At 38.0% G+C, this 27,062-nt stretch overlaps 1 protein-coding gene across 1 annotated transcript in view; it reads left to right on the top strand.

Moving 5' to 3' along the window:
- The window catches only part of aox5 (aldehyde oxidase 5), a 32,200-nt gene extending 5,463 nt beyond the window's left edge, over nt 1-26,737 (top strand). Inside the window, 28 exon segments of the mRNA XM_071536365.1 lie at nt 795-875; nt 1,036-1,180; nt 1,799-1,891; nt 2,953-3,104; nt 3,726-3,819; nt 4,330-4,439; nt 5,783-5,967; nt 6,929-7,091; nt 7,999-8,088; nt 8,934-9,103; nt 9,992-10,118; nt 10,974-11,096; nt 11,266-11,362; nt 13,816-13,940; nt 14,735-14,868; nt 15,167-15,254; nt 16,622-16,708; nt 17,645-17,836; nt 18,119-18,349; nt 19,515-19,610; nt 19,728-19,791; nt 19,794-19,855; nt 20,737-20,811; nt 21,308-21,360; nt 22,913-23,027; nt 23,776-23,841; nt 25,658-25,846; nt 26,546-26,737. Of these exon segments, the coding sequence (XP_071392466.1) occupies nt 795-875; nt 1,036-1,180; nt 1,799-1,891; nt 2,953-3,104; nt 3,726-3,819; nt 4,330-4,439; nt 5,783-5,967; nt 6,929-7,091; nt 7,999-8,088; nt 8,934-9,103; nt 9,992-10,118; nt 10,974-11,096; nt 11,266-11,362; nt 13,816-13,940; nt 14,735-14,868; nt 15,167-15,254; nt 16,622-16,708; nt 17,645-17,836; nt 18,119-18,349; nt 19,515-19,610; nt 19,728-19,791; nt 19,794-19,855; nt 20,737-20,811; nt 21,308-21,360; nt 22,913-23,027; nt 23,776-23,841; nt 25,658-25,846; nt 26,546-26,737 (3,399 nt within the window).
- Nucleotides 26,738-27,062: the final 325 nt, after the last annotated feature.

Genomic DNA, 27,062 nt, shown 5'->3' with positions numbered 1-27,062 from the left:
ATATGAAGTAGGGCGATGCTGAAAAAGTGTGCAGTGAAGCCCTGAATAAAAGTAAAATAAATAATTGAATCAGTGCTATTTTCATCAAATATAACATAACAGCATATATCAATATTTTACAAACACGCTTCCCACTGTTGAGTACATTGTACATTTCTGAATTGTGAAAGTTAACTATTTAATATGTTGGATGTTGTCCATATATGAGGCACACTATGTGAACTTCCCTTTTGTGTTTTATAAGCGTTTAAGCTTTTTTGTAACTGTTCCTTTAACTGTTCTTTTAACTTTTTTTGTAACTGTTCTTTTAACTGTTCTTTTAACCTTTTTTGTAACTGTTCTTTCAACTGTTCTTTTAACCTTTTTTGTAACTGTTCTTTTAAGATTTTTCATAACTGTTCTTTCAACTGTTGTTTTAAGCTTTTTCATAACTGTTGTTTTAACCTTTTTTGTAACTGTTCTTTTAAGATTTTTCATAACTGTTCTTTTAACTGTTCTTTTAAGCTTTTTCGTAACTATTCTTTACCTGTTTTAAATGCACATTACCTGCTGTTTTCTACTCTGTTTTATAACCTGCATTGTTTTATGTACTATTTAATATTCTGCTATGTACCTTTTTTTTTTTAACTTTTTGTTCTATATAACCTACTTGTTTTGTACTTTATTTTATCTGTCTATTGTTTTTTACTGGTTGTGAAGCACTTTGTAAACCTGTTTTAAGAAAGGCGCTATTATTATCAATATTAATATTATTATTATTATTATTATTGTACCCTCTGTTGTTTCTCCATCAGATCTGTGAGGAACTCTTCCAGATGGACGATGTTCTACCTCTGGATCCCTCCCAGGACCTCATCTTCCCTCCGGAATTGATGGTACATCACTCATTTCGAAGACATTTATTCATCAAAACAAATTTAAACTATTCATTTGTCAGCTTAAACAAATCATTATATTAACAAATTATTATATTATATATTATATATATTATAATATATATATCAGCCCTAATGGTGGATCTTCACAATGTCTTAGATTATGGAGAAGAAACTTGGTGGCAGCGCTTTGTATTTCCAAGGAGAGAGAGTGGCGCTGGTATCTCCAGTTGAACTGTCTCACCTCCTGGAGCTGAAAGCCAAACACCCCACCGCTCCGCTGGTGGTCGGCAACACAACCATTGGTACAACTACGCTGTCTTTATCATTAGTTCCACTCTTCACCAGAGTTTTTACCAGGGTTTGGGTGAACTTATGAATGAACTCATCAATTCCAATTCAACTGAGGAATTAGAATAATAAAAAAAAAAAACTACAGGAAACAGAATTGGAATTGAATTGGGATTTCAGGAAGTTGGATTAAATTCAATGAAATTCTGTGAAATTCCATGTTTTTTATTTTATTCTTAAAACATATGAGATTACCTCAACTGGTATTTGATGCAGAACATGTAATCGTAATCCCTACATTATGACTGAATGTATTTGATTTGTTGAATTCGATTTGTGAGGAGGATAAAGAGATGAAAATCACACACCCTTGCTGCAATACATCATTTTAAATAATCAAATTTAATCCGCCTCCAATGTGTCTTGGGTGCGTTTACACCTGGATTTTTATGTGGATAAGTGCACTCAAGACGCAATGGTCTTGCATTGCCCCCTTGCACTATATGAGATCCTGTTGTTTCTGTACTACTTATATCAGTATGTACTGTAATGTGAGAAATTACTGTATATTTATTGTCCTGGCTGATCAAAGTGTTTCTGGTTCAAGTTTTGATCAATATCCTTTTTAACAGGACCAAAGATGCTTCTAAAAGGAGTCTGTCATCCTCTGGTGATTTACGCTGGAAGGATTTCTGAGCTCAGGACTCTGACATGGGGGAAGAACGGTTGGTTTGGCACTGCTTCAGTTCTGAATGGCATTATTATCACCAAGGAAGGTCTGGTGATATTATCTCACCTCAGGATCGCAGGAATTTTATCCCATCCGGATCAAACCTGTCAGTGATTTTCTCTGGCTATCCCGGCAAAACTTCTGTCTGAAATTACTTACTGTGTTTTGAGTTAATGCTAATGTCCTGGTGTAACTTTAATCCCATCCAGATCAACATCTGCTGTTTCACGTGTGCTCATGCACCTGGCATACAGATTACTAGATTATATTATATTATATTATATTATATTAGATTAGATTAGATTAGATTAGATTAGATTAGATTAGGTTAGATTACATATTAGTTTAGGTTGGATTACGATTAGATTAGATCACATTATATTATATTAAACTGTAAATTAGGTTGTTGCAGCAGCAAATAGCAATAGGATTCAGCGGGGAGAAGAGACAAATAGAATATCAGAACAGAAATAGAATATAAAATAATCAATAAAATTACCAGTTTGTGCATTTATTCACACATTTTGTGCCAAAAAATAGAAAAATAGGGGAAATCTGTGGGTGCAGTTGTGTTGTGTGTCATTGGATTACCATGTGTCATCAAACTTTTTGGCTCATTACCCCTTAAAAGGAAGTGATGCCTACTTGCGATCCCCATCACAAGCTGCATATACAGAGTGATGAACAGTTTTCAGGTCATTTGATAAATTATCAGAGGAAGCCTGGAGGCTGAAAACAACTAAGCATTTCATAATGAAAAAGCAAAATTTAGAGGAAAATCAGAAAAAATAGACATGGTAATAATAACAATATAATTTGTCTAGTAGAAATATTTTTTAGCCCATAAATCATCTCATGACCCCTCAAAATTATCTGGTTATCAGTTATCAGTTGGATAACCACTGCACTAGTACATTATTTCACCATCTGAAATTACCCATGTGCATGGCCAAAATCAAACTACCAACATCCCCTGGTAATACTAACACCATCCAGAGAGGGCTTCTGTCTATCCATCTACTAATCCCTCCATCCTCCTACCTGCCTGTCCTGCAGGTCTGAGTGTTGGAGCAGCCTGCAGCCTCAGCAGCCTGAAGGAGGAGGTGGAGAAGGCAGTGCAGGAGGAGGAGGAAGAGAAGACCAGAGGATACCAGGCGCTGCTTCAGACCCTCCAGTGTCTGGCCGGGAAACAGATCCGCAACATGGCGGTAGGTTTATTATTTAAAGGATAAGTTGTTTGATTTTGGACCTATATATAATTTGTCTTATTTATATTCACAGCCCAGAAAACAGCAGCATTATCTCTTGTTTATGGGAATTTCTGCTGAGGATATAAAACTGAGCATGGTCAATTTACTTAAAGCAGATGTGGCATATGTTGCACAGAAAATAATTTTCTCAGGAGCACAACAAAATGCGCTTTCAGTCAAAGCATCGATAAAGTGGTATCATTTTTGTTGCCAGTACCAAATGTGAAGTATCTGAATTGATACTGGTTTAAAAAATGTCCAACGGTTTGGAGCGATTGTTCCAGAAGATATCAGGTTCAATCACTGTGTTCATCAACTGCATGTGTCCTGTTGAAGTGTCAAGTAAATGCCTAAATTAGTACTCTTATTAGTAATAAGTACTCCTGATTCATTTTGTCTAATAACAGTGTCCAATCATGTGCTAGGGCCAGAAGTCTGCAGGTTTTCCCTCCAACCAAACACTGTTTCAGCTGGTTTCACTAATTAGAAGAATCAAAACTGCTATCTGTATCCAACCATACCCAGACCAGAACATAAACACACTTGATCATTTTGTAACATAATAAATTGTCTCTGCAGACCGTTGGTGGTAATCTCCTTAGTGCCAATCCCAAATACGACCTCAGCAGTGTTTTGGCTGCCTTGCAGTGCACTCTGCATGTCATTTCCATAGGTAAGTAGGCCTATAATTGTCTACTGTTGCTTTATCATGTAATTGTATTTTTTTTATTACCTGTAGTATTCTCATTGTATTTGTTTTATTCTTCTATAACCCTGTTTTTACTTAATGTTTGGCATTTTTATTTGCCTGTTTGGCTTTTATTTATCAAATTTATTTGGTCTGTAAAGCACTTTTTGAAAAGTACTATATATAGCTTATTATGAACATTATTACTATTATTAGCTACTGTCAGGATTGTTCATTTGAAGCCAATTTAACTGAAATATAGATTATTAGATATAGATGATTTTGTGTAGAAAAAGTATTTAAGACAACAGTAAACCCCCCATATTATTTTAGTACTTTTCTAAGATTGAAAACTATCCTGACCCTAACTGAACTGTACTGATGTGGTAAACCCCACCCATCTGGCACTCCAAGCAGATTAAAACAAACCGTAAAGAATTATTATAAACATAATTTGACCCAGGTCTGGCCTTGTTTATTTGTGTGTATATTTAGACGGGACAAGGAGCATTCCCCTGGATGAGAAGCTCTTCACTGACTTTGGCCAAACAGCCCTCAGACCTGATGAAGTCCTGCTGTCCATCGACATCCCCTACTCCAAACCTGTGAGACACGCTGGTTTTGCATTTACAATTTACATATTAGGTATTCAGCTGATGCTCGTATCCAGGGCGACCTACAATGAGTACAATAAGAGGAGCAACCGTGATGAAATAACTGTGTGCAATAGAACTGGCTTGAAGGAATGGATGAAACAAAAATACAGTTGTTCACAGCCTGCCTGGAGGCAAAACTCCCCTTCTGCTTTGCTTCAAAGTGTTCCCAAGAATCAAAGCCTTGAGTAGGAGTCTGGTAGTCAGGCTTTTTACATTCACATTTTAGTCATTTAAAATGAATCAACCGTTGTGGTGTGCGCTGCCCTGGTGCAACACACTTAAAGCAATATTCCACTTAGTTTTAACACGGGAATTATTTGGCATTTGACCACTGTGAAAAAATAAACTACTCACCAAGATCGGATGCAGCTGGGTTTGTAGAGTTCACATTTAACTTCCCATTGATTTGAATGAGGCCACAAAAATAGCCTGAAAACATTTAACACATTCATGAAGTGCCAAATAACCAAACCCTAACCCTGCCAATATATGAAGCAGCACAATCCAAAAGAAGAGCAAGTGAGCTCAGTCAATATACTAAAGATACTAAATAAAAGTTAAAATAAACAAACTAACAGTAAACATTTCCTCCCCCTTGAATGATGCAGTTCCTTTGAGCCAACAAATAAGAACAAATGTTGTAGCGCCCCCCTTAAGCCAATCTGTGCGATTTTAAAAATGAGATGCATCATTCCTTTAAGTTTCATCAGAATCCACTCAGCAGCGTATGAGATATTGTGTGACATACATAGTTAAACAAACATTGTAGCGCCCACCTTAGGCCAGTTGAAAATTATAGAGTGCAGTGGTGAGATGCATCATTTCAGAGATGCATCAATCAGCGGTGTCTGCAATATTGTGCATAACATATGAACGAACAAACAAACAAATGAACGAATGAATGAACAATGTAGCACCCTCCCTTGGGCCAATCAATGTTATTTTGAAAATGCTGGAGTGTAGTGGTGAGATGCATCATTTCCCCAAATGTTGCCATAATCCAATCAGTTGTGTCTGAGATATTGCATATTAAACACTGACGAACAAACAAACGAACGAATGACGCAGCGGCCACTTTAGGCTATTCAGTGTCATTTTGAAAGTGCCGGAACAGAGTGATGATGATTCCCGAAAGTTTCAGTGGCGTCCGAGACCTTGTGTGTGATGGACGAACGGACGGGCCAGGACCGAGCCACAGTTCCCTCCCCCGATTTCATTCTAAGGGACAAAAATTCCACCTCTAATGTGAATTCCTTTGCCTAACTTCATGCGTGGCTCTGTTTTGTCCTCAGTGGGAGTTTGTGGCAGCGTACCGCCAGGCCCAGCGGAGGGAGTTGGCCTTCTCCATTGTGAATGCAGGGATGAAGGTGTCCATCAGGGAGGGAACCGACATCGTGGAGTCCCTCGGCATCTACTACGGTGGAGTTGGACCGACTCTGGTCAAAGCCGGACGAACATGTCAGCAGCTTGTCGGCCGGTAAGTCCACAACTCATTACGTGTGTTTACATTTGCAACAATATCGAGGCTTTGCCACAGTGTCTTCGTGCCGCCGCCCTTCCATCATCTCACGTCTGCGATAACAGCATCCCAAACCTTATCTTTTATAACGTTGTCTTTGTAGAAACAGTGCTGACGGTCATACAGCTTTTCCTGACTGTGCTGATCAGTATTATATTGTCCATCTTCTTCACTTTCTTCACAGACTCTTGCATTAAATCAGTCTCTCTCTTTCCCTGTCTCTCTCTGTTTCTATCTCTCTCTCTCTCTCAACATAAAATGACACAAATTCTAAAAGAAAAAATAGATGAAAAAATATAGTAAATTAGGGAATAGGTCTCTTGTTCTCTTTGTGAGGTAGTAAAGAGGTAATACCATGTACCAAGTAGCATATATTAAGGACTCTTACTCCAGAGTTCCATCAAATAACAGCTCAGTCCTCCAAAAGGTTAGGAGTGAGAACGAAATCTAACCATCTACAAGAAACAACCCCAAAACGAAAGGGATTATGGGTAGAAGGAGACAGATGCAGTTCCTCATGCTTAGAAAGCCTAGCAGAACAAAATGAAGTCCGGACTGATGTTCATATTCAGCTATTTCTTCATTCGCAGACAAGGCCATCGTGCTTAGCTAAAGTTGCTAGCTAAAGTCAGATTTGTTTTGACTTCCCAAAATCTCTAACTTGGCAGGATGACAGGTTAAAACTCTGTCCAATAAACAAGCTGCTTGTGAGTCATGTGAGTTTTGTTTACAAGCCCTGGTTGGCTTGTAATTTTGCAGTGTGAACCTAAACGAACCAAATACAAAAATGCAACGTTTCCACTGCGGTTTGGACCAAAGAAAACAAACAGTAGGTGTGATGGCACTCTTGGATTCTGCTGGTTCCATCTTTGATTCGGTTACCTTCTTCTGTAACCGAGGTGTTGCTGGTGTTCTGCAGGTCTTGGGGGGAGGATCTCCGCTCTGCAGCCTGCCAGCTCCTGCAGGAGGAGGTGGACGTTTCTCCGTCGATCCATGGGGGGAAGGCGGAGTATCGCAAGACCCTCGCCCTCAGCTTCTTCTTCAAGTTCTACATGCAGGTCACCCTGGAGCTGAGTGACAGGGTGGGAAAACTGTTCATTTCAACAGAGCCAAATACCTTTTGTCCCTTCTCCTCCAAACTTTAACTGCTCAATAGAAATCTTTCTTTCTTTCTTTCTTTCTTTCTTTCTTCTACTCTGTTGTTCTATTTCTTTTCCTAGCTCTTAGCTCTTCCTAGCTCCTCTCTTGCATGATGAGGTGGGGACTTGAGTCACATGAATTGGACTCGAGTCAGACACGTCACAATTTTAATTGCTTGAGACTTGAATGATGCATGAAGAGAAGACTTGAGACTTGACTTGACTTGGGTTCTGGTGACTTGGGACTTGACTCTGACTTGTACTTTGATGACTTGAAAAGGTTTCTAAAGTCTTGACTTGAGATCTTGTGTTTGTGTAAATGACTTAGATTGAAAGTGATGAGATTTGTTCCAGCAGACGACTAAATTAAAATTCTGTTTTCTGAATTTGTGTGGAATGATTTAGTTTATTGAAGTTGAAGCTGATTATAGAAATCAAACTCATGATGCTCTTACCAAGTTTTTATCCTATTAAAACCATATTGCATTGAAAAGTCCTAGATATTTAGTTTTCTTTAAGATATTAAATTGATACTAGACTCTTGATTTGTTCTGACTTGAGACTTGACTTTAATGACATGGACTTGACTTGGAAATCTAGCCTACATTTAGACTTGGAACTTGACTTGAGACTTGTACCTCAAGACTTGAGACTGACGTGGGACTCCAGCAAAGTTGACTTGGTCACACCTTTGCAAGTCACAGTTGCTTGAGACTTGACTTGTTTAGTCGCTTCATGCAAACTACCTCTAACCAATCATTTAGGGAGTGGGTCCAAGATCTAATTATATTTATATTCATTAACATTTATATTAATCCAACATTGACCATGAAATTTTGAATTTCTCTAGAATATTTCAGTCGTCGATCTTCCCCTGGAGTATCTCAGCACTCTCAAACCCTTCAAGAACGAAGTGCCGCAGGGTCAACAATCCTTTCAGGTTTGATGATGATTGATAAATAGACTGATCAGACAGGCAGACAGATACTGATAAACACAGATAGTATTGATACACAGGGAACCTGGGTCCAGCTAACTGGCTAGTGATGCTATCAGTTTCATCTTTTAAATCCCTTCTAAAAACGCACTTTTATAGACACACTTTGTGTGTCTATAAAAAAATGTGAATTGCTCCTTATAGTGTTTCTCGTTTTTTACTTTTGTTTAATTTCGTTATTTATTACTGTCTTTTTAGGGAATGTTTATGTGGTTCGGCACACACTTGTGTAAAATATCTGTTTTAAGTTGTAACTCTGTTTAGTTGTATCTGTGTATCTCTTGTTTTACCTTTTATTTCTATTTTTTATTTATTTATTGATTCTTTTTATTCAACTTTATTTTATTTAATTGTGGTACGTTTACATCACTGTCTGTGTTTAATTATATGTAAAGCACTTTGTAAACATTATTTTTTTAAAAGTGCTATAGTTATTATTATTATTGTTATTATTATTAGCATTATTATTATCAGTCTTTCTTTATGCCTTTTAGCATCACCTTTGTACCATCTGTGGTAAATATGTATAACTCTGCATGACAATCATCACAACAGGCTGATGAATAATAAATGTTTACATTTATTTATTTAGCTTGAAGGCAATATTTTTTTTACAGTTTCTATGTGCTTATCTCCTCTCACAATTACTGTATTGATATCAAACAGAAGCCAAAAAAGACTCTTCTGTGCACACACATTGCTTCATGTAATACTCAGATCTATATCTATATTTATACATCTAATGGAACACAACAGTTGCAAGACCATTTTGCCCCGTTCCTTCACAGCTTGTCCCGGAGGCCCAGTCCTCCAGCGACCCGGTGGGCCGTCCCAGGGTGCATCAGTCAGCGCTCCTGCAGGCCACAGGTGAAGCCAAGTACTACGATGACCTGCCGCCGGTCCAGGGAGAGCTGTTCGTCTTCATGGTGACCAGCACCAGAGCCCACGCCAGGATCATGTTAGTGTCAATCAATTGATTGGTCAATCAGTCAATCTGTCACCCAGGCAAACAATCAGTCAAGGGCAACAGTAGAAAAAGCTTCATTCTCTAGATCTAATAATTTGAGTGCAATAGAGGCTGACAATAGAGGCTTTCAGGTGGCATAACACACTGTTTGGCGGCCATATTGGAGGCCAGCTGTTGGGCAGTAGTGGATGTGAACAGAAGATTGTTTCTCTAAACACACAACTTGTCCATCTCAACAGAATTGAACAGACAATTTATGTGCTGCTTTTAACTGAACTGATCATTTCATCACTGATCCATGGGATTGATTTAGTGTTTAGATAATGTCAGCTTGTTAGCTAGCTAACCATAGATCTGGTCAGCTAACCATCACTGTCTTCTTGTTAACACATCTGATTAGCACACTAGTGAACACATCTAGTAGCAGCTAGCATTAGCATGTTCACATTAACATCAATGTGTTTGCTGGCTAGTTAGCTAGCTAACAATTTGTTCAGGTTAACTGAGCTGACTCTTCTCAAGCTACAACTCAGAGTGTATTGGAGTAGAGACTAGGGCTAAAGACAAGACAGTTTAGTGTGTCACAGTAACCTACATTTGGAAACAAATCCACCTTCTCACACTATTCACTTTTACTGAGAACGTTACTGAATGGATCTACAGCGACACCGCAACAAGCTGACTCAGCAAACTCTCCTGGTTGTTATAGATTTAGACTTTAACTAACAAAGTATTCTCCAAAGTTCCTCCATGATGCATCACTATCACTAAATCAATGAAATGATTGATCAGTTACCAAACCTCTTTCCTTTTCCAGTGCTTCTATTGGATGGTTTAACCTTTGAATAACAAACACTGTTGTATCTCTCTTCATATCAGTAACATCGACCCGTCAGAGGCCCTGAGGATGCCGGGTGTGGTCACCTTCGTCTCTGCCGGCGATGTTCCCGGGACAAACCGCAGACTCTGGTTCAACAACCCAGAGGAACTGTTTGCCGAAGAGGAGGTGCTGAAAAATAGTATAATACTATAATACAGCAAAATTAATACTAATTCAGCCCTTCTGAAGTTCTCGTTTAGGGTTAGATAAGAAACCTGATACTGGGGTTTGACAGATTTTAGTTTTTTAAGGATAATACTAGTATTTTTGCATTGAAGCTCACATTCACTAATATTTTGTGGCAATTATTCATTTTTAAATTTGACCATTTTCATGTCAAAAGAGATAAAAACACAACTATTCAGTACTCCCCCCAGAATTTTACTTACTTAAAACCATGGGACACCAAATCTCTCCACTGAAACTAAGGATAATATTAATATTAATAACCATATTGATGCATACTTGTGTTGAATCCAATCAAAACATTACATGAGAATCAAATGAGGTTAAGGGTTTCCCACAGACATCAGAGTGTAATATTGATCAACTACAAAATAAATATGTAATCAAATAAACTGCATCATTTTGATTGCATATTTTTTGTAGAATTGATCAATACTACACAGGTTTTTTACGGGAAGCCCTTAACCTAAATTGATTCTAATGTATTGTCTTGATTCCAGACAAGTATGCATAAATATAATTTTTATTATCAACCTTGGTTTCAGTGGAGAGTTTTAGTGTCCCATGATGGTCTAAATGCAGTTCCAGAAGCTTTTCCACCCTGACAAGAATCAAATTCTAGATCAAACACTAAATATTTGGAATTTTTATGGGCAGAAGAATGGTCAAATTCAATGATACTGAAAGTTGGCACAAAATATCAGCTATCGGCATGCAGCTTCAATCCAAAAACGCCTTCAAAACACCACATTGGATAGATACTACTAGTTAATACAGTACCTTGTGTGTGTGCAGGTGTGTTGTGTTGGTCAGGTGATCGGTGCCTTGGTGGCAGAAACCAGAGAACAGGCCAGGAGAGCGGCTCAGAGAGTCGAGGTTGCCTACCAGGACCTGCTGCCCGTCTTCTTCACCATAGAGGTCCTGGACTGAAACCTCCGGCCTCATTCACAAAACTGTCCTGACATTTATCTTAGACTCTCGATTTTGGCATTTCCCATTATTCCCATTTATCTGATGATGAATGGCAATCGTTCTTAGATTGGATATCATAATTATTCATTTTGGGTTTTTTTGGTTTTTCCTCCAGGATGCCATCAAGCACGAGTCTTTCTTTGAACCCAAAAGGAAGCTGGAGAGAGGAAACGTGGACGAAGCCTTCAACACAGCTGATCACATCCTGGAGGGTAAAACACTTTCAAAGATTTTTTTTTCTCCAAGATTAAATGAAAGTAAACTTTATAGTCATCTTAAGATCTTTCAAAATTGTTCTGTTTTTGAGAATATGTGTTTTTGAAATATTGACTGATGTTTCCAAGACATAGTATTTGTGTGATTGCTGAGTCAGCAATCACAGGTATAATATTCTCGCTCTTTATTATTTTTTTCTTCTTAATCCGTACATTTTTCGGCACCTATCTACTCCTTCATACTTTAAGCTAGAAACTCCATTCAAACTTCTAAATGTTCAGCTTGTTTAGGACATGCGGGCTTGTATTCACATTTTTGATATCTATTCTACTTTTTACGATATTCTACTTTTTTCCACTTTTTTTTATAATGGAAGTCAATGGACGGAATGTTCAAAGTCAGCACTTTTCGAACTCTAACTTCTCGTTCATACTTTCAGCTAGAAACTCCATTCAAACTTTGAAATGTTCAGCTTGTTGAGGACATTATTACATGTATTTAACTTTTTTATATCTTTCATACTTTTTGAACTATTCAACTTTTTAGTACCTGTTTTTACAATGCAAGTCTATGGGAGGACTGTTCAAACCATGCCCTCTTTGAACTCTAACTACTCTTTCATACTTTAAGCTAGACACTCAATTCAAACTTTAAACGGGTCACCACTTTTAGTACTTTATTACTCTTCTTCAGCTTTTTGATACCTTTTGTACTTTTTGAGAAATCGCAGTTTAAGTTTTATACTTTTTTCAACCTTTATAATGGGATCCTATGGAGCCAGGCTGGAGTGCGTGATGTCATAACACACTCTAGCAGACTTTACAGGCTGTACTTTTGACTAAATTCACACATTTTAAAACTGTGACAGTTCACAAAACTTTAACACTACGTACACATATTATACATCAAACCCTTCAGCTACTTCTGCTCTCACTCACAATGTCAATATATAAGCGATGCGATGTATAGTTTTTGAGATATTAACGTTTGTTCGACACTAGTGTTCCACTCTATTTCACAGTAGTTTCTGCTGCACTGCTGCTCTCTTACACATGCAGCTCTTCTGCTTAATACACTCTTCTCCATTTGAACATGTCTTTTACATATTTTCATACCTTTTTACTTCTTAGTAATATTACATTTTAGTACATTTTTAACATTAGTACTTGTCACTTTCTTACTTTGTTTTTTTCCTACTGAATATATACCTATACTCCTTGTACCCTTCACCTCTACCCTCTACCCTTCACAAAATAGCCTTCCTACTTCATACCTTTCATACTCCTTCCACCTTTTACACATAAGCCTTCCTACATATTTTCTTACTTTTGTACTTGTTACTATTATGACATTTTAGTACATTTCTAACATTATTACTTACCATTTTGCCACTCATTACAGCTCCTTCACAGAAGTGTTTTAAACTGCCACATTTCTCACAGTTTTAACATTACATACACATATTATACTTTGCTTCAGCCGTTTCAGTTTGAACAGACGATCCACAGTCATGTTCAAAAACACGCACACACACACACACACGCACACACACACACAGCCACTGGTAGACCAGTATCAGCACCAGTATGTAGATGCAGTCAGTTGATGTTACCTATCCCTGTTTTACCAAGAGAGTGAGACAGCAACTGAAGAACAGGAACAGTGAAGCAGGTGAGACAGAGACAACAAGTGGAGACAGACAGAAATATGTGACATAAATACAGCCATAGGATAAGAAAGAGGGAAAGAGGAGAGTGATAGACCAGTCACAGACAGCCAACAGAAAGGGTGAGCTGTACCCACACTAAACTGCACCAGTGTTTTTTACTGACAAGCCACAGTTTGCACTCTCAGCAATCACACGCATTTTCTCCAGAAAATGCACCATTCTAGTTTGGAATGAAACTTTTCGTTAACAAAATGAGATATCATCTATTTGGAAAAAGTGAGAGCTAATCTTACAAAATAGTAAAAATTTTCAAAGTACAACAAATTCCAGTACTTTTTAAAGGACACTATCTTAAGTCCTTGGTTGACAAAATACTAGCACTATGCAATGTGCAACTGCTCTGTATTTTATTTTATTTTCAGAAAATGTACTATATTTGACCAAACACCATGAACTCATTCTACTTTGCAGGAGACTCATTTTGCACAAAAAAGTTGATCCGATAATTAATAATCCCAACAAAAATCTTTATTAACCCCATTATGTAATATATACCAATTTAAAGTTCTGAAAGCAAAAATTATTTTGGAAAAACAAAAAAGAAATCCCCCACAATGTGCCTGTTTTCCCATGTTGTGTCTCGAATAAACTCTTAAATGACTGAGAATGTTATTCAAACTCTCTATTTTAACCACTTTTCCCACGTTCTCGGTACAGTTTCCACAGCTTCCCAGGTTCCTGTGGGATTTGTAGTTTGTTAACATGTGATGTCGGTTGCAGATGAGCTTCAGATGGGCGGTCAGGAGCATTTCTACATGGAGACTCAGGGAGTGATCGCTGTTCCCAGAGGAGAGAGCGGGGAGATGGATTTGTTTGTGGCCACTCAGCACGCTGCTCTCACTCAGGTTAGAGAGGAAACCACTGGAGGAATTTAGACAAGCTGGTATCACTAAAGTGTTGAATCTATCAGGCTTGGGTCCATTCATGAACTGAATTGAGATTGCATGCTAAATTCAGTTCATCTCCTGCAGTTGGAGTGTGAATGTGAATGTCTCCCAGCTGTAAGGAAACAGAATGTGAATTGAATTTACTTATTGTGCTTTACAAAAGAAAAGAGAAAAAAAAAGATAGCATAAGATAAGAAGGCATAAAATAATTCATTCATTCATTATGAAAAATATTAAAAGGAGTGCATGAAAAGGATATTTAAAGTGGTTTACATTTAAATAGAAATACAATATACCATTTAAATAAAAAATGTAAAGTCATAAAAATAATCATTCATTCAGTAATACATCTTTCAATTTAAAGTGCGCAACATTAAACGTAAAAAAGATATAAAATTGAAGAAAATAGGATAAAAATAAAATACCAAAATAGCAGGAGATCCATAATGCAGACACAAGGTGGCTTAGTTATAGGCAACGGAGAACAAGTTTTTAGCCTAGATTTGAAAGGTTCCTTTAACATTTTATGATATTCAGTATTGATAATATATAACACTATATGTAAATGCCTCAGTTGAATTGGAATTGATGAGTTACTTATGTAAAAATTTAATTACTGACTGACTGAAAGTACAACTAAAAAGCTACTCAGTGAGTAAATGTAATCAGTTACTTCCACCGTTGGATTTGAACCAGTAACCTTCTGGTCATGAGGTCATAACTCAGACTGACTGATGTTTGTTCTGAACCAGGAAGTGGTCGGCGTCACGCTGGGCGTCGACTCCAACAAGATCAGCTGCCATGTGAAGCGGCTCGGCGGCGGCTTCGGAGGGAAAGTCATGAAGATCGCCTCCCTCTCAGCTGTGACCGCCGTCGCCGCGCACAAGTAAGAGGATTCAGAAAACTTTATCGTCCGTCTCATTTTACACGGGACAGAAAATGCTCTCCGAGAGAAACCCAGAAAACATTTTGTGAGACGAAGTCCGTATTGTTTTGTGAAATCAGGACCTAAATATCGTCCTGATATCAGTTCAAAACAGTTTCCAAAGCTGTTTCAATAGGAATTTTTACCGTGCCAGGATTTCATATTCTGAAATTTTTTTTTTAATTTGGGTTGGCGCTGAACTTGGCCCCTTTTTTTCTGGGACATTTTCTTCTTTTTGAAATATTATTTTATTTTGCAGAACCGGGCGGGCTGTGCGCTGCTGCCTGGACCGAGGCGACGACATGCTGATCACCAGCGGCAGACACCCATTCCTCGGAAAGTACAAGGTGATATTCACGCAAAATCAGTATCATTTTCATAATAAATAATACACTTTATTCATATAGCACCTTTCTTACACAAGTACCAAGTGCTGCACAAGAGAATACAATACATAAATAAAAATACATACAGTGAATAGATATGTACAGACTGTCAATAAACCACAAAAAATAAAAAATAAAAGTGCTGCATATGAAGCTAACAAACAATCAGCATAAAACAAGAAACTAGTTAAAAGCTAGCCTAAAAAAGTTAATTTAATTAGTTTAATTTGAGACAAGCTAGAGCTTTCCGGTTGAGGCTAGAATAAAGGGAGTTTATGGTTTCTTGCTTCTTTCTCATCTGACTTTCTCCAAGTCAGAAAAGATCTACACTGAACAAAAATATAAATGCAACATGTCAAGTTTTGGTCCCGTGTTTTGTGAGCTAAAACAAAACATCCCATAATTTTTATCACAAAAAAAATTCTCTCAAACCTTGTGTACAAACTTGTTTACATCCCTGTTAGTGAGTGTTCCTCTTGGCCAGGAATGATGATCTTATAACTGTAACTAAGCTCAAGCTCACTTGAAATTAGTAAAGGAGTTCCACAAGGGTCTGTTCTTGGCCCACTTCTTTTCACAATCTATATAAATAATATAATCCTTCCTAAACATCATACTGCAATGTCAATTTTTATGCAGACGACACAATCTTGTATGCCTCTGGCTATACCTGACATAGCTGTCTCGAACTTGCAGTCCACCTTTGATACTTTTCAAATATAATAATAATCACAAATTTTCCCTGAACTCTGATAAAACTAAATGTATGCTTTTTTCAAGGTCTCACTGTGTGAATAGCATTATATCTAATACTGGTATTCACACCTTGAATGGGACACAAATTGAAACTGTAGATTCTTATAAATACTTAGGAATTTGGCTGGACACTAAACTCTCCTTTAAGACCCATGTAGAACACCTCTCTCACAGGCTGAAAGTTAAAATGGGATTTCTGTATAGAAATAATAAAAATATAAATCCTGCTTTTTGATGCCTAATAGAAAAATTATTGGACAATCTACAACCATTTTTGTCTTTGATTATGGAGACACTCTGTATTCACATGCTCCCCCTTCCACATTAAAACCACTTGATGCAGTGTACCATAGCGCTCTTTCCTTCAAATGTAAAATTGGTGCAAATCTTCCCTCACCATCAATAACTCAACAACTATTGGCTAATGAGGCGGCTGACCCTGCTGGCTTGAAACCGCCGGCTCAGCAGTGCAGAAACCAGATTGTACCTGCAGTCAGAGACTAATGTGACAGCAGACCCTGACAGCAGGTCAGTTATACTAACATCGACCTCCTCTGTTGCGCCACCTGCAGGTTGGATACAAAAATGACGGCACCATCGTGGCGGCTGACATCACTTACTACAGCAACGGAGGATGCACGCTGGACGAGTCGGCGTTTGTAAGCTAACAGACAGATTTGTTTGCTTTATGTGAATAGTCTAAGAAATTTAACCGATTCTTTAATGGGGTTGGATATCAAGTAATATTTACCATGTTGGGTTTTGGTGTTGGTATCAATTCTAAGTCATCAGAGATTTTTAAAATGTCAGATTCTTACAATGAGAACTCAATTTTTCTTCAAATTTATTGGTATTTGTACTGAGGAAATTGGTTGAGCATGGTCTGATTTTATTTAGAAAAGCAAATGGCATTTACAATACATACCACTGGTTAATTCTGTTGCTTATAATATGGGAGATCTAGGACTTTGAGCTTATTCTACTGATGCATTCACGCAGGTTTCTCTGTATAAGAGTCTCAGCTAAAAGAAAATGTATCTGAAAAAGTCTTGTAGAACCAATATCAAATTTCAGAGCTGCTATCAAAATTTTAAAAATCTACACTCAATTCCTGCCACTGCCTTTTGAGAAACCATGTTGACTGACATTGCCCAGTAGGCTATTTACAAAATACTAAATATGAAATGTTACACTTTTGTATGTGAAGGTCTTAAGTTTTACTTTGATGTAAATGATGATATCAAATTTTGTCACATGGTGGATATCTCATTCTGGAATGAAACTCTTTACATTTTTTTTTTTTTTTCCCCCAAAATATTATATATGCATTTCTGTAAAAAAAAAAAAAAAGGTTCAACATTCAGCATTTCTAAAGAGAATCTGGTCTGAGAAAAGATTAGCATTTTGTCATCCAAATACTTAAGTTACCCTCTATCGTTCAAAAAGTACCATCATTTGTTTTAATTTTGTGATATCAATCACTTTATAAGAGCAGGTGTGGCTGTTCTAAATTTCACTTTGGAGTCAAACTCTTCAATTACTCCCCTAAGAAACCAAAACGTTTCCATCTATTTATACTCCATCTGTGTTTTCAGATCATGGACAAAGCTCTGCTCCACATGGACAACGCTTACAAGATCCCCAACCTGCGCGGCCGCGGCCTGGTGTGCAAAACCTTCCTGCCGTCCTACACCGCCTTCCGCGGCTTCGGCGGACCTCAGGGCCTGACGGTGATGGAGAGCGTCCTGCACGAGGTGGCGGTCCGCTGCGGCCTGCCTCCGGAAAAGGTCAGAGGTCACCGGGCGTCTGTTTTCTAGAGCTGATTTAACAAGAGAGGAATCAGTTATCGAGGGAGGTGAATTTGCTGGAAGTGGATTTGTCGCCTGGGTTACATGACGTTTTTGGACATTCGGTTTAGAGTTAGCCGAGCTGATATCCATTTCAAAAGCATTACTGTTTTATTAATTGACTGTAATGCTGGAAAACTACAATGATAACTGAAAACTTCCAGGCATAAATCATATAAATTAGCACCCTCAAAACCAAGATGCTGTGTGGTTCCTCTCTAGGTCAGAGAGATCAACATGTACACGGAGGAGGTGTCCTACACCCACCACAAGCAGCTCTTCTGCCCCAGAGACCTGGTTCGCTGCTGGGACGAGTGTCTGGAGAAGGCCGGCTACCAGGATCGGCTCCGGGCCGTCCGACTCTTCAACTCCTCCAACCGCTGGAGGAAGAGAGGCATCTCCGCCGTCCCGCAGAAGTTTGGCGTCGGCTTCTCCAAGGGTTTCTTCAACCAGGTGAGGAGTTCGGTTCAGGCCCGGGGTATAAATCTGATGTTCTTAACAAGTCCTCAAGGCTCATATTCAGTCTTAAAACTTATCTTCTAAACTAGTAAAAAAAATCTGCCAAAGAGGTGAGGCAATTCCACTTGTTTCCAATGCAGTTTCACTTGTTTTCTAGAAACAAGTGTCAATATTTTGAAACAGGGAAATGGAGAGAAAAATATATAAATTCTTGAACCAATTTCATAGGAAACAAGTCAATATATTTCACCACATTAGCAAATTTTTCACTTTTTAAAAATTTTAAGTGTCAATTTTAAGTGTCAATTATTGACTAAACGGCTTGTTAAAATGGATATTTTTTGCAGGGTGCTTTACATCGGGTTCATTATGCTAGGAACGGTGCATGCCAATCAACATTTCTGAGATTTAGATTTTTACAACTTAACCCCAAACATTATAACACACGACGGACTGATTCCACAGACCCGGATAAAGCCTCAAATAAAGACAAATAAAGACAAATTTCATACATTTCTGTCTGGCTGCTGCCTTATGCAATATTTTGTACTAATGAAGAGACATCCTCCTGCATCCAATAATGTAAATAAATAAATACTAACAAAGTGTTCAGACAGTTACATTTTTGTGTTGCGTAACTTTTAATTAAACTTTAAACTAAACCCAGAGCTAGACTAACAAGCTAATGAAACAGAGATCCAAACAAATTTTGTCCAAACAAATTTCCCAGTCTTGGCTAAATCCATGTGCGTGAATCCAGTATAATAAGTTTGTGATTATTTAAGGCAGTGGTTCTCAATGTGGGGTCCGGGGACCACCAGGGGTCCTTGAGGGGGTTCTAGGGGGTCCCCAGCAAAATGATTAATTGTTAAACTTCAGCATTATTTCATTTACAAGACGTTAACACAATCAGAGAATGTAGAAGAATGACTGTTTTGATCATAGTGTCTCTGTTATCTCTCTACCTACAATACAGATAGTCATGGAATTCTGGACAAAATCATATCTGACAATAAAAATATTCTCAGGTTTGGGTCAGAGAGACAAAATCTCATCAAATGGGGGTCTGTGGCCCTAATGTGGACTAAATTAGGGTCCTTGATATGACAAAGGTTGAGAATCACTGATTTAAGGAACTTTATGTATTTGCCTTACCCAGGGTGCAGCGTTGGTGAACATCTACAAAGACGGCTCAGTGCTGGTAACACACGGAGGGACGGAGATGGGCCAAGGCCTCAACACCAAGGCCACACAGGTCGCTATGGCAACGTCTCCTACAGCCTGTACAGCCAGTACAGCCAGGTTTATCCAGCGTCTCATGCAGCGGTTACGTCTCTTTTCAATGCGACTTCCTTTCTTCCGTTACGTTCAGATAGCGAGTCGTGTCCTCCGGGTGCCCATGTCCTCCGTCTTCATCAAGGAGACGTGTACGGGAAACGTCCCAACGCCGCGCCTTCGGCTGCCTCCTTTGGCACCGACGCCGTGGGCATGGCTGTCAAGGTAAACTTTCGCTTTATTATATAGTATAATTTACAGTAGAGAGTCAGGAAAGATGGGACCTTAACCCTGGGATTAGGTTCCCTCTGGTGCTGCTTCTCAACCTTTTGGGCCTGTGACACACAAAAATTGCTTTTTCAACTTCTTCTCTGTTTGTTTTCCCCACTTATAACTTTTAAGATTATTGCTTCTCAGAGCTTGCTGCATTGAATTTTGTGTAGTTTTCCTAAGCTGCCATTCAGTTCACCATTCCAACAGAAGTCCGACCCCCGAAGATTAAAGAACCTATTTGCGACATTTGACACCAAATGATGAACTTTTTCAGCCCATTTTACTTGATCACTTGATCACTTGATTGTAAGAATGTAAATGTTCATAATTTCACAAGAAAAAACAACTTAACATAAATATTAAAATCATAATCATACATTTGGATATTAAAAATCTATTTTCACTAGTCCATACCTGGGGATGCGCGCGCCACAACTACGTGCAGACTTGCCAAAAATGCGCATAAACAGTGTAAATTTGGGACAATGGAAAAATCAGCTTCATCAGTCCCTGCCTATGCCAATGCTCAATGCCCATGTGCAGTTTCAGATTGATTGGCCAACCCATTGAGGAGCAAAAGACAGACAGAGACAGACAGAGTTTTCCTCATTTTATAGTAGGATATTCCATTAATGATCTCACTGCCACCTGGGGGCCCAAGACGCCCAGCTAGGGAACCACTGGTCTAAAACAAGGAGAGAACATACACTGCTTTCCTTCATGAGCAGACCAGTATGCAACGAGTCCTAACAAATAAATGTACAACTGGACCCAGCAGTGCCTCAGGTTATGAGAGGAACACTGTATGTTTTCTCACTTCAGTCTCGTTGCAGGACGCTTGTGAGAAGCTGATGCGGCGCCTGCAGCCGGTGATGGAGAGGAATCCCCAAAACTCCTGGCAGCAATGGGTAACCAAACACAAAAACTCATTCAGAAGAGGAAAATGTTCTGTGACTTGGCCTGTAATGATATGAAAAACCTCATAGTACGATTATCTTGGCCAAAGTTATTTCAATATACGATATTATCTTGATAATTATTAAGATGAAAACCTTAAAAACTGTACTGTATATGTTTCAATTACTTAAAAACTAACTTATCATATCAATCACAAGACATTTCTCTTCTTAAAATATGTTTTAATGTAAAACTGTAGCATATTTTACTTTTTTCTTTAACAACACAAATAAAAATCCAAATAACAGTATCTAAAATAAAGCCCCTGATTCCATTGTGTGATTATTTTAAAGGATATGATGAAAAAAAAGAAGATCATTTTCAAAATGCTATATATACATTTCAGAAATTCCTCATCATTCAGTCATTCACTCATTTATAATTTGAAAGTAATCTCTAACTGCTTTGTAAATATTCTCTAATTTATTTATTTTTTCCCCCTCTCAGGTTAATGAAGCTTTCTGCCAGAAGATCAGCTTATCTGCAACTGGATTCTTCATGTATGTAGATTTTTTTAATTTATTTTTTTTATTACATATTCCAATGGGAATGGGCAGGTGGGAAGGGAGACACTTGACATTTGGTCATGACTCATGGCTGACACCCAAACTACAAACAAGCTGCAACAGAAAGGCTGTAAGAAGAAATCAATCAATCAATCAATCAATCAATCAATCAATCAATCAATCAATCAATCTTTATTTATACAGCACCTTTCAAACAAATCAAATGCAATTCAAAGTGCTTTACAAGTGATTGACAAAACGTATGATGTTAAAAATGGATTTAGAGACTAATGCACACCAAAACAACCAAAAAAACCCCAAAAAAGTTAATTGAATAAGACAACAATAAAAGATGGGTAGTTAAGATAAATAAAAGATAAACAATAAAAGATAATACAAGCAATAAAAATAACATTAAAAATAAAATTATGAAATCCTGCACAAAAGAAATTGATTATAGTAAAACAGTAAAATGTTAATAAAATAAAATAGAAAAAAATAAATAATAATGATAATAAATAAAATAAGTATAAATACTAAAACCATAAAATTATAAAATGGTGAAATGGTGACAAAAGTGACTTCAAGCTGTGTTTTAGGAACGAATGCCACAGGCTGCATGTATTCCACTGATATATACAGTATACAGAATCTATATCAGTAGCTTGTAGTTCTCCTAGTGAACACTGGGTGGAGCCGCTGGCCAGGAACATAGCAGCTCTACAGTAAGACAGATAGAAAGATGTGCTGTATGTTGAATAGATCGTTTATGAATGAGAGTGATACATCAAAGGAAGACACGGCTCCAGTGTTTCTGTCCTTATTGTGATATCTATTAAAGTTAAATGACACTTTCGTAATAGTTGACACTTTTTTAATAGTTTTCTATTGTTTATCTTCATCGTTTTTATAGTGTTATATTTATCTATATTGCCTTTATCTTTCCTACACCATTCAACTACAGTATATCCCTCGACTCAACTCACCAAGATAGAATTTCAAAATAAAAGTCCTGGCAATTGCCATTCTTAACTGATAAACACTGCGTGTGGTTGGAAAACTTGTTAGATATTAAATGTGAAACAATGTTTCAATTTATTGAACCAGAGTTTCAAAATAAAAGTCCTCCTCGTAATTGCCATTTTTAACCGATAAGCATGGCTTGTGGTCAGAGGAATTGTATTAGATGTTAGTTGTGAAACAGCATATTATGTTACTGAGTCAGAATTTCAAAATTAAAGTCCTAGTAAATGCCATTCTTAACTGATACATTTCTGGTGAATGTTAGATGTAAAGCAGTGTGTCAATATATTGAACCATAGTTTCAAAATAAAAGCCATCAGCCAGTTTTCGTTATTATTATTACACTGGACTTGCCACTTTACTTTTTATTCACTTTGGACTCTTGAGACACCGTGACTCTAGTCCAAGTCGTGTGACTCGAGTCCCTGCCTCTGCACAGCTCTTAATTTACTTTGTTCCTGAAGGGGAATACTGTGTGATAACTGTATGTGTGTGTGTGTGTGTGTGTGTGTGTGTGTCGCAGGGGCCCACACACCGATGTGGACTGGGAGAAGGGCGAGGGTCAGGCCTACTACTACTTCACCTTCGGCGCCTGCTGCTCTGAAGTGGAGATCGACTGTCTCACTGGAGATCATAAAGTATTTGGCTCCTGTACAAATTCTGTCACCTCTTCGTTCTATACTACAAATTCTACTAGTACTACACATTCTATACTACAAATTCTACTACTGCATCAGAGGAAAAGAAAGTGTAAAATCAGAAACATGAAGCGTGGCCACAGTAAATAAAGGATCTTTTCTTTAAAACAGATTCTTCCCTTGACTTCAGTGAGCACAACTCCCTTAAAATAACCTTACATTTACATTACTTCACAACTTAATTCATGCAAAATCCCCTTAAAATTTGTTAAGGGAGTTATTCATGGAGGAGACCCCATCAAAACCCCCTAAAACGCCCCCTTCATTTTTGACTGCTTACTTTCTAATATAATGAAAAATTCAGGGAGACAGGAAGTTTCCATTAATAACTCATTAATTACCCTGTAAACCATGCTTAAAAGGCATGAAATCCCTTAATTACTAGAGTTAATTACTACTGAATCACTCACTTACTGATGAATCAACTCATGAATAAATCCCTTAAAAGTCCATGATACTAACCCCTTACTCTTTTACAGCTGTGTTATATTTAATAGATAATTAATGCTTATATAATGGAGAAATTAAGCACATTTCATGGATACAATTAAAGGTTTTGAGTCCTTTTAACAGTCATACTCTCTCCACCTGTATATTACATTAATTTAAATGTGTTGCGAGGTGTGAGGCAGATGAACTACACCTGTCGTACTCCACCAGGGAAGTGAAGTGTGTTTGTTTGTTGCAGAACATCCGAACAGACATCGTGATGGATGTTGGGAAAAGCATCAACCCTGCGTTAGACATCGGTCAGGTACGGCACAGCAGAACCTCTGCCTCAGCCAATAAACAAACACACAAGTTGGACAAAATGACCTGCTTGGTTCTGGATTGCACCTAGCACAGTGATTCTCAACCTTTTTCATATCAAGGACCCCTAATTTAGTCCACATTAGAGCCACGGACCCCCCAGTTTGATTCGATTTTGTCTCTGACCCAAATCTGAGAATATTTTTACTGTTAGATATGATTTTGTCCATAATTTCATGACTATCTGTATTGTAGGTAGAGAGATAACAGTGAGACTATGATCAAAACAGTCATTCTTCTACATTCTCTAATTGTGTTCACTTCTTATAAATGAAGTAACAGAGAAGTTTAACACCTCATCATTTTGCTGGGGACCCCCTAGATCCCCCTCAAGGACCCCTGGTGGTCCCCGGACCCCACGTTGAGGCAGAGCGTGTCTGAGGAACGCCTGGAAAAAACTGTTCTGACTGTTCACATGAAGCAAGTGTATGCAGCAATTCCAGCTGCTAAGGAGTATAATAATATACTTTATAATACGTATAATTGTCATTGTCAATTGTCATGTCATTGTTTTAGTTTTATCGTCTAAATATTTATGAAGCCCGTGTCTATAATACATTATAATCATACTTATAACACATTATAATGCCATCATAATGCATTATAAGTATCGTTATAATCATGCATAGACAGTTATAATGTTTTATAACATTACTCATAATCTGTTATAAAGCTTTTTCATTTAAGTGGTAATGAAAAAGCTTTATAACAGATTGTAAGTAATGTGTTTATAATGTTATTAAACATTATAACTGTCTATGCATAATTATAGCTATACTTATAATGCATTATGATGGCATTATAATGTGTTATAAGTATGATTATAATGTATTATAGACACTGGCTTCATAGAAAGTGTTACTGATTTTTTTTCCTCAAACTAAACCTAGTTAGTCTTTAATGGGGTTAAGTTATTGCAAACCGATAAAGAAAACATGCTGATTTATTAAACACTTTCAAAAGCCAGGTGTCCCCAAACTTTAGACAGGCAGTGTGTATATTTTTTATTGTCATCAATTATTCATTTTATTAGCGACAAGATTTTGAATTACAAAAACGGCAACATTTTCTTTCTTTTTATAAAGATAAATAGAGAAATGAATAATAAAAAAAAAACCAATCAGGACAGCAAAATTATCACTGATAAAGGCCAAGTCAATTACCAGCAGTAATACTGCCAGTTTGTATTGTGTAACCCAGTGGTTCTCAACGTGGGGTCCGGGGACCACCAGGGGTCCTTGAGGGGGTTCCAGGGGGTCCCCAGCAAATTGATGAATTGTTAAACTTCACCATTACTTAATTTAAGTTAACACAATTAGAGAATGTATAGAAGAATGACTGTTTTGATCATAGTTTCTCTCTAACTACAATACAGATAGTCATGGAATTCTGGACAAAATCATATCTGACAATAAAAATATTCTCAGATTTGGGTCCAAGAGACAAAAATCATATCAAATGGGGGTCTGTGGCTCTAATGTGGACTAAATTAGGGGTCCTTGATATGAAAAAAGTTGAGAATCACTGGTGTAACCTGACTCCACGGTCCAGATGGATAAAATAACTATTTATTACTGGAAAGAAATCTTGTATTCCAGCTTTCATGTAACTACGCTAATTGTTGATGGTTTCTGTGATTGTCAGCTGTTCCTGTATCGTGTCTTTAGTGTTTAGAGCCTCTCAGAAACAAGATGCTACACCTCAAAGTGGTTCATCCTACCGATAAATGAACCGATCCGAGTTCCTCCGGTGTTTTCCAGGTGGAGGGCGGCTTCGTCCAGGGCGTCGGCCTGTACACCATCGAGGAGCTGCAGTTCTCCTCGGAGGGCGTCCTGATGACCAGAGGCCCGTCCCGGTACAACATCCCCGCCCTCTGCGACGTCCCGGCCCGGCTCGACGTTCACCTGCTGGCCGACGCCGAGAACCCCCACGCCGTCTACCTGTCCAAGGTACCGAGGACGCCGGGAAGGCTTTTAACCTGAGCGTCATGAAGCGTCACGTCAGTCTCACTGTAGACTATTGATTGATGGTTTTGATTTCGATCCAATACCAAGTAATACCAAGGCTAGGATTGCCCATATCAATACTTTTCATCATTAAAATCTGCTTATACTGGCATGGAATGGGGTATTTTTTCATCATTTGTGAGTTAAGATGATGAATACAGATATTATTACGAAAGCTCTGCACTATGACCTAATGATATACTAAATATCATTATATTAATCACTCTAAAATTTTTCTTTGTATTTGGATTATTACAGTAGTACAAAGATTTTTATGTTTTTTGGACAAGCACCTTGTCTTGCTTGAAGCGCTGGCCTAATACTGTTATTAATTATTCAGGCTATCTGCAGGTCCTTAAAACTTCTTTAAGTGTCTTAAATTATATAAATTCATGGCTTAAAAGGTATTAAATGGGCTTTTTCTTTTTCACCATGTAATGACAAGATTATTTTTAATTTTCATTTTAATGCAGCTATGTAAACTTCGAAGAAAGATCAGCCAATAGCAGATGGCAATTTCAGTTGCATGCTTTTTATCATTAGATGTCAAGCTTTACACAGATTTGGGTTTGGTGTTTAGTTCCTCTTTAATGTCTTTCTGAAACCTGCAGATATTTCTCATTATTTGTCATGTTACTGCAGGGAGTAGGTGAGCCTCCGGTCTTCTTCGGCTGCACCGTCTTCTTTGCCATCAAGGCGGCCATCGCTGCGGCCCGCAGAGAGAGAGGACTGGGAGACAGTTTCCCTCTGAGCTCTCCCGCTACGGCCGAGAAGATCCGCATGGCCTGTCAGGACCAGTTCACTCAGACGGTACGAGGCCTGCAAGCCTGCTGATCATGTCTGTTGGTTAATAAAGTCTGAATCTATAAGAACCAGGCTAGGCACCAAATGTTTTCACGAGCACCCGCTCCTCACTTGTATGGCCCAATCCCAATGTCCCCCTACAGACTGGGCCCTGAGCCTCACAGACTTAATTGACGTCAATTTGTGGTATCACGTGTTGCCTTGACGACGTCAGACGTTACTATCACCCATCAATTAATCAATTTGTAATTTACTCTTTGTTTGCGCTTCTGACTAAACAGCATTATTAAGCTAAAATGAAAAAAAAATGTTGATGAATAATGTTCAATAGCCCTAGGTAGACCTATATGTTTTG

This window comes from Centroberyx affinis, unplaced genomic scaffold (assembly GCF_046629955.1).
Source record: "Centroberyx affinis isolate AG114_WGS23_722 - 3 ecotype Tasmania unplaced genomic scaffold, CSIRO-AGI_Caff_v1 ptg000186l_1, whole genome shotgun sequence".
In the NCBI taxonomy this organism is placed as follows: Eukaryota; Metazoa; Chordata; class Actinopteri; order Beryciformes; family Berycidae; genus Centroberyx; species Centroberyx affinis.
The sequence above is the reverse complement of the archived record's forward strand: the minus strand, read 5'-3'. Positions and strand labels throughout refer to the sequence as shown.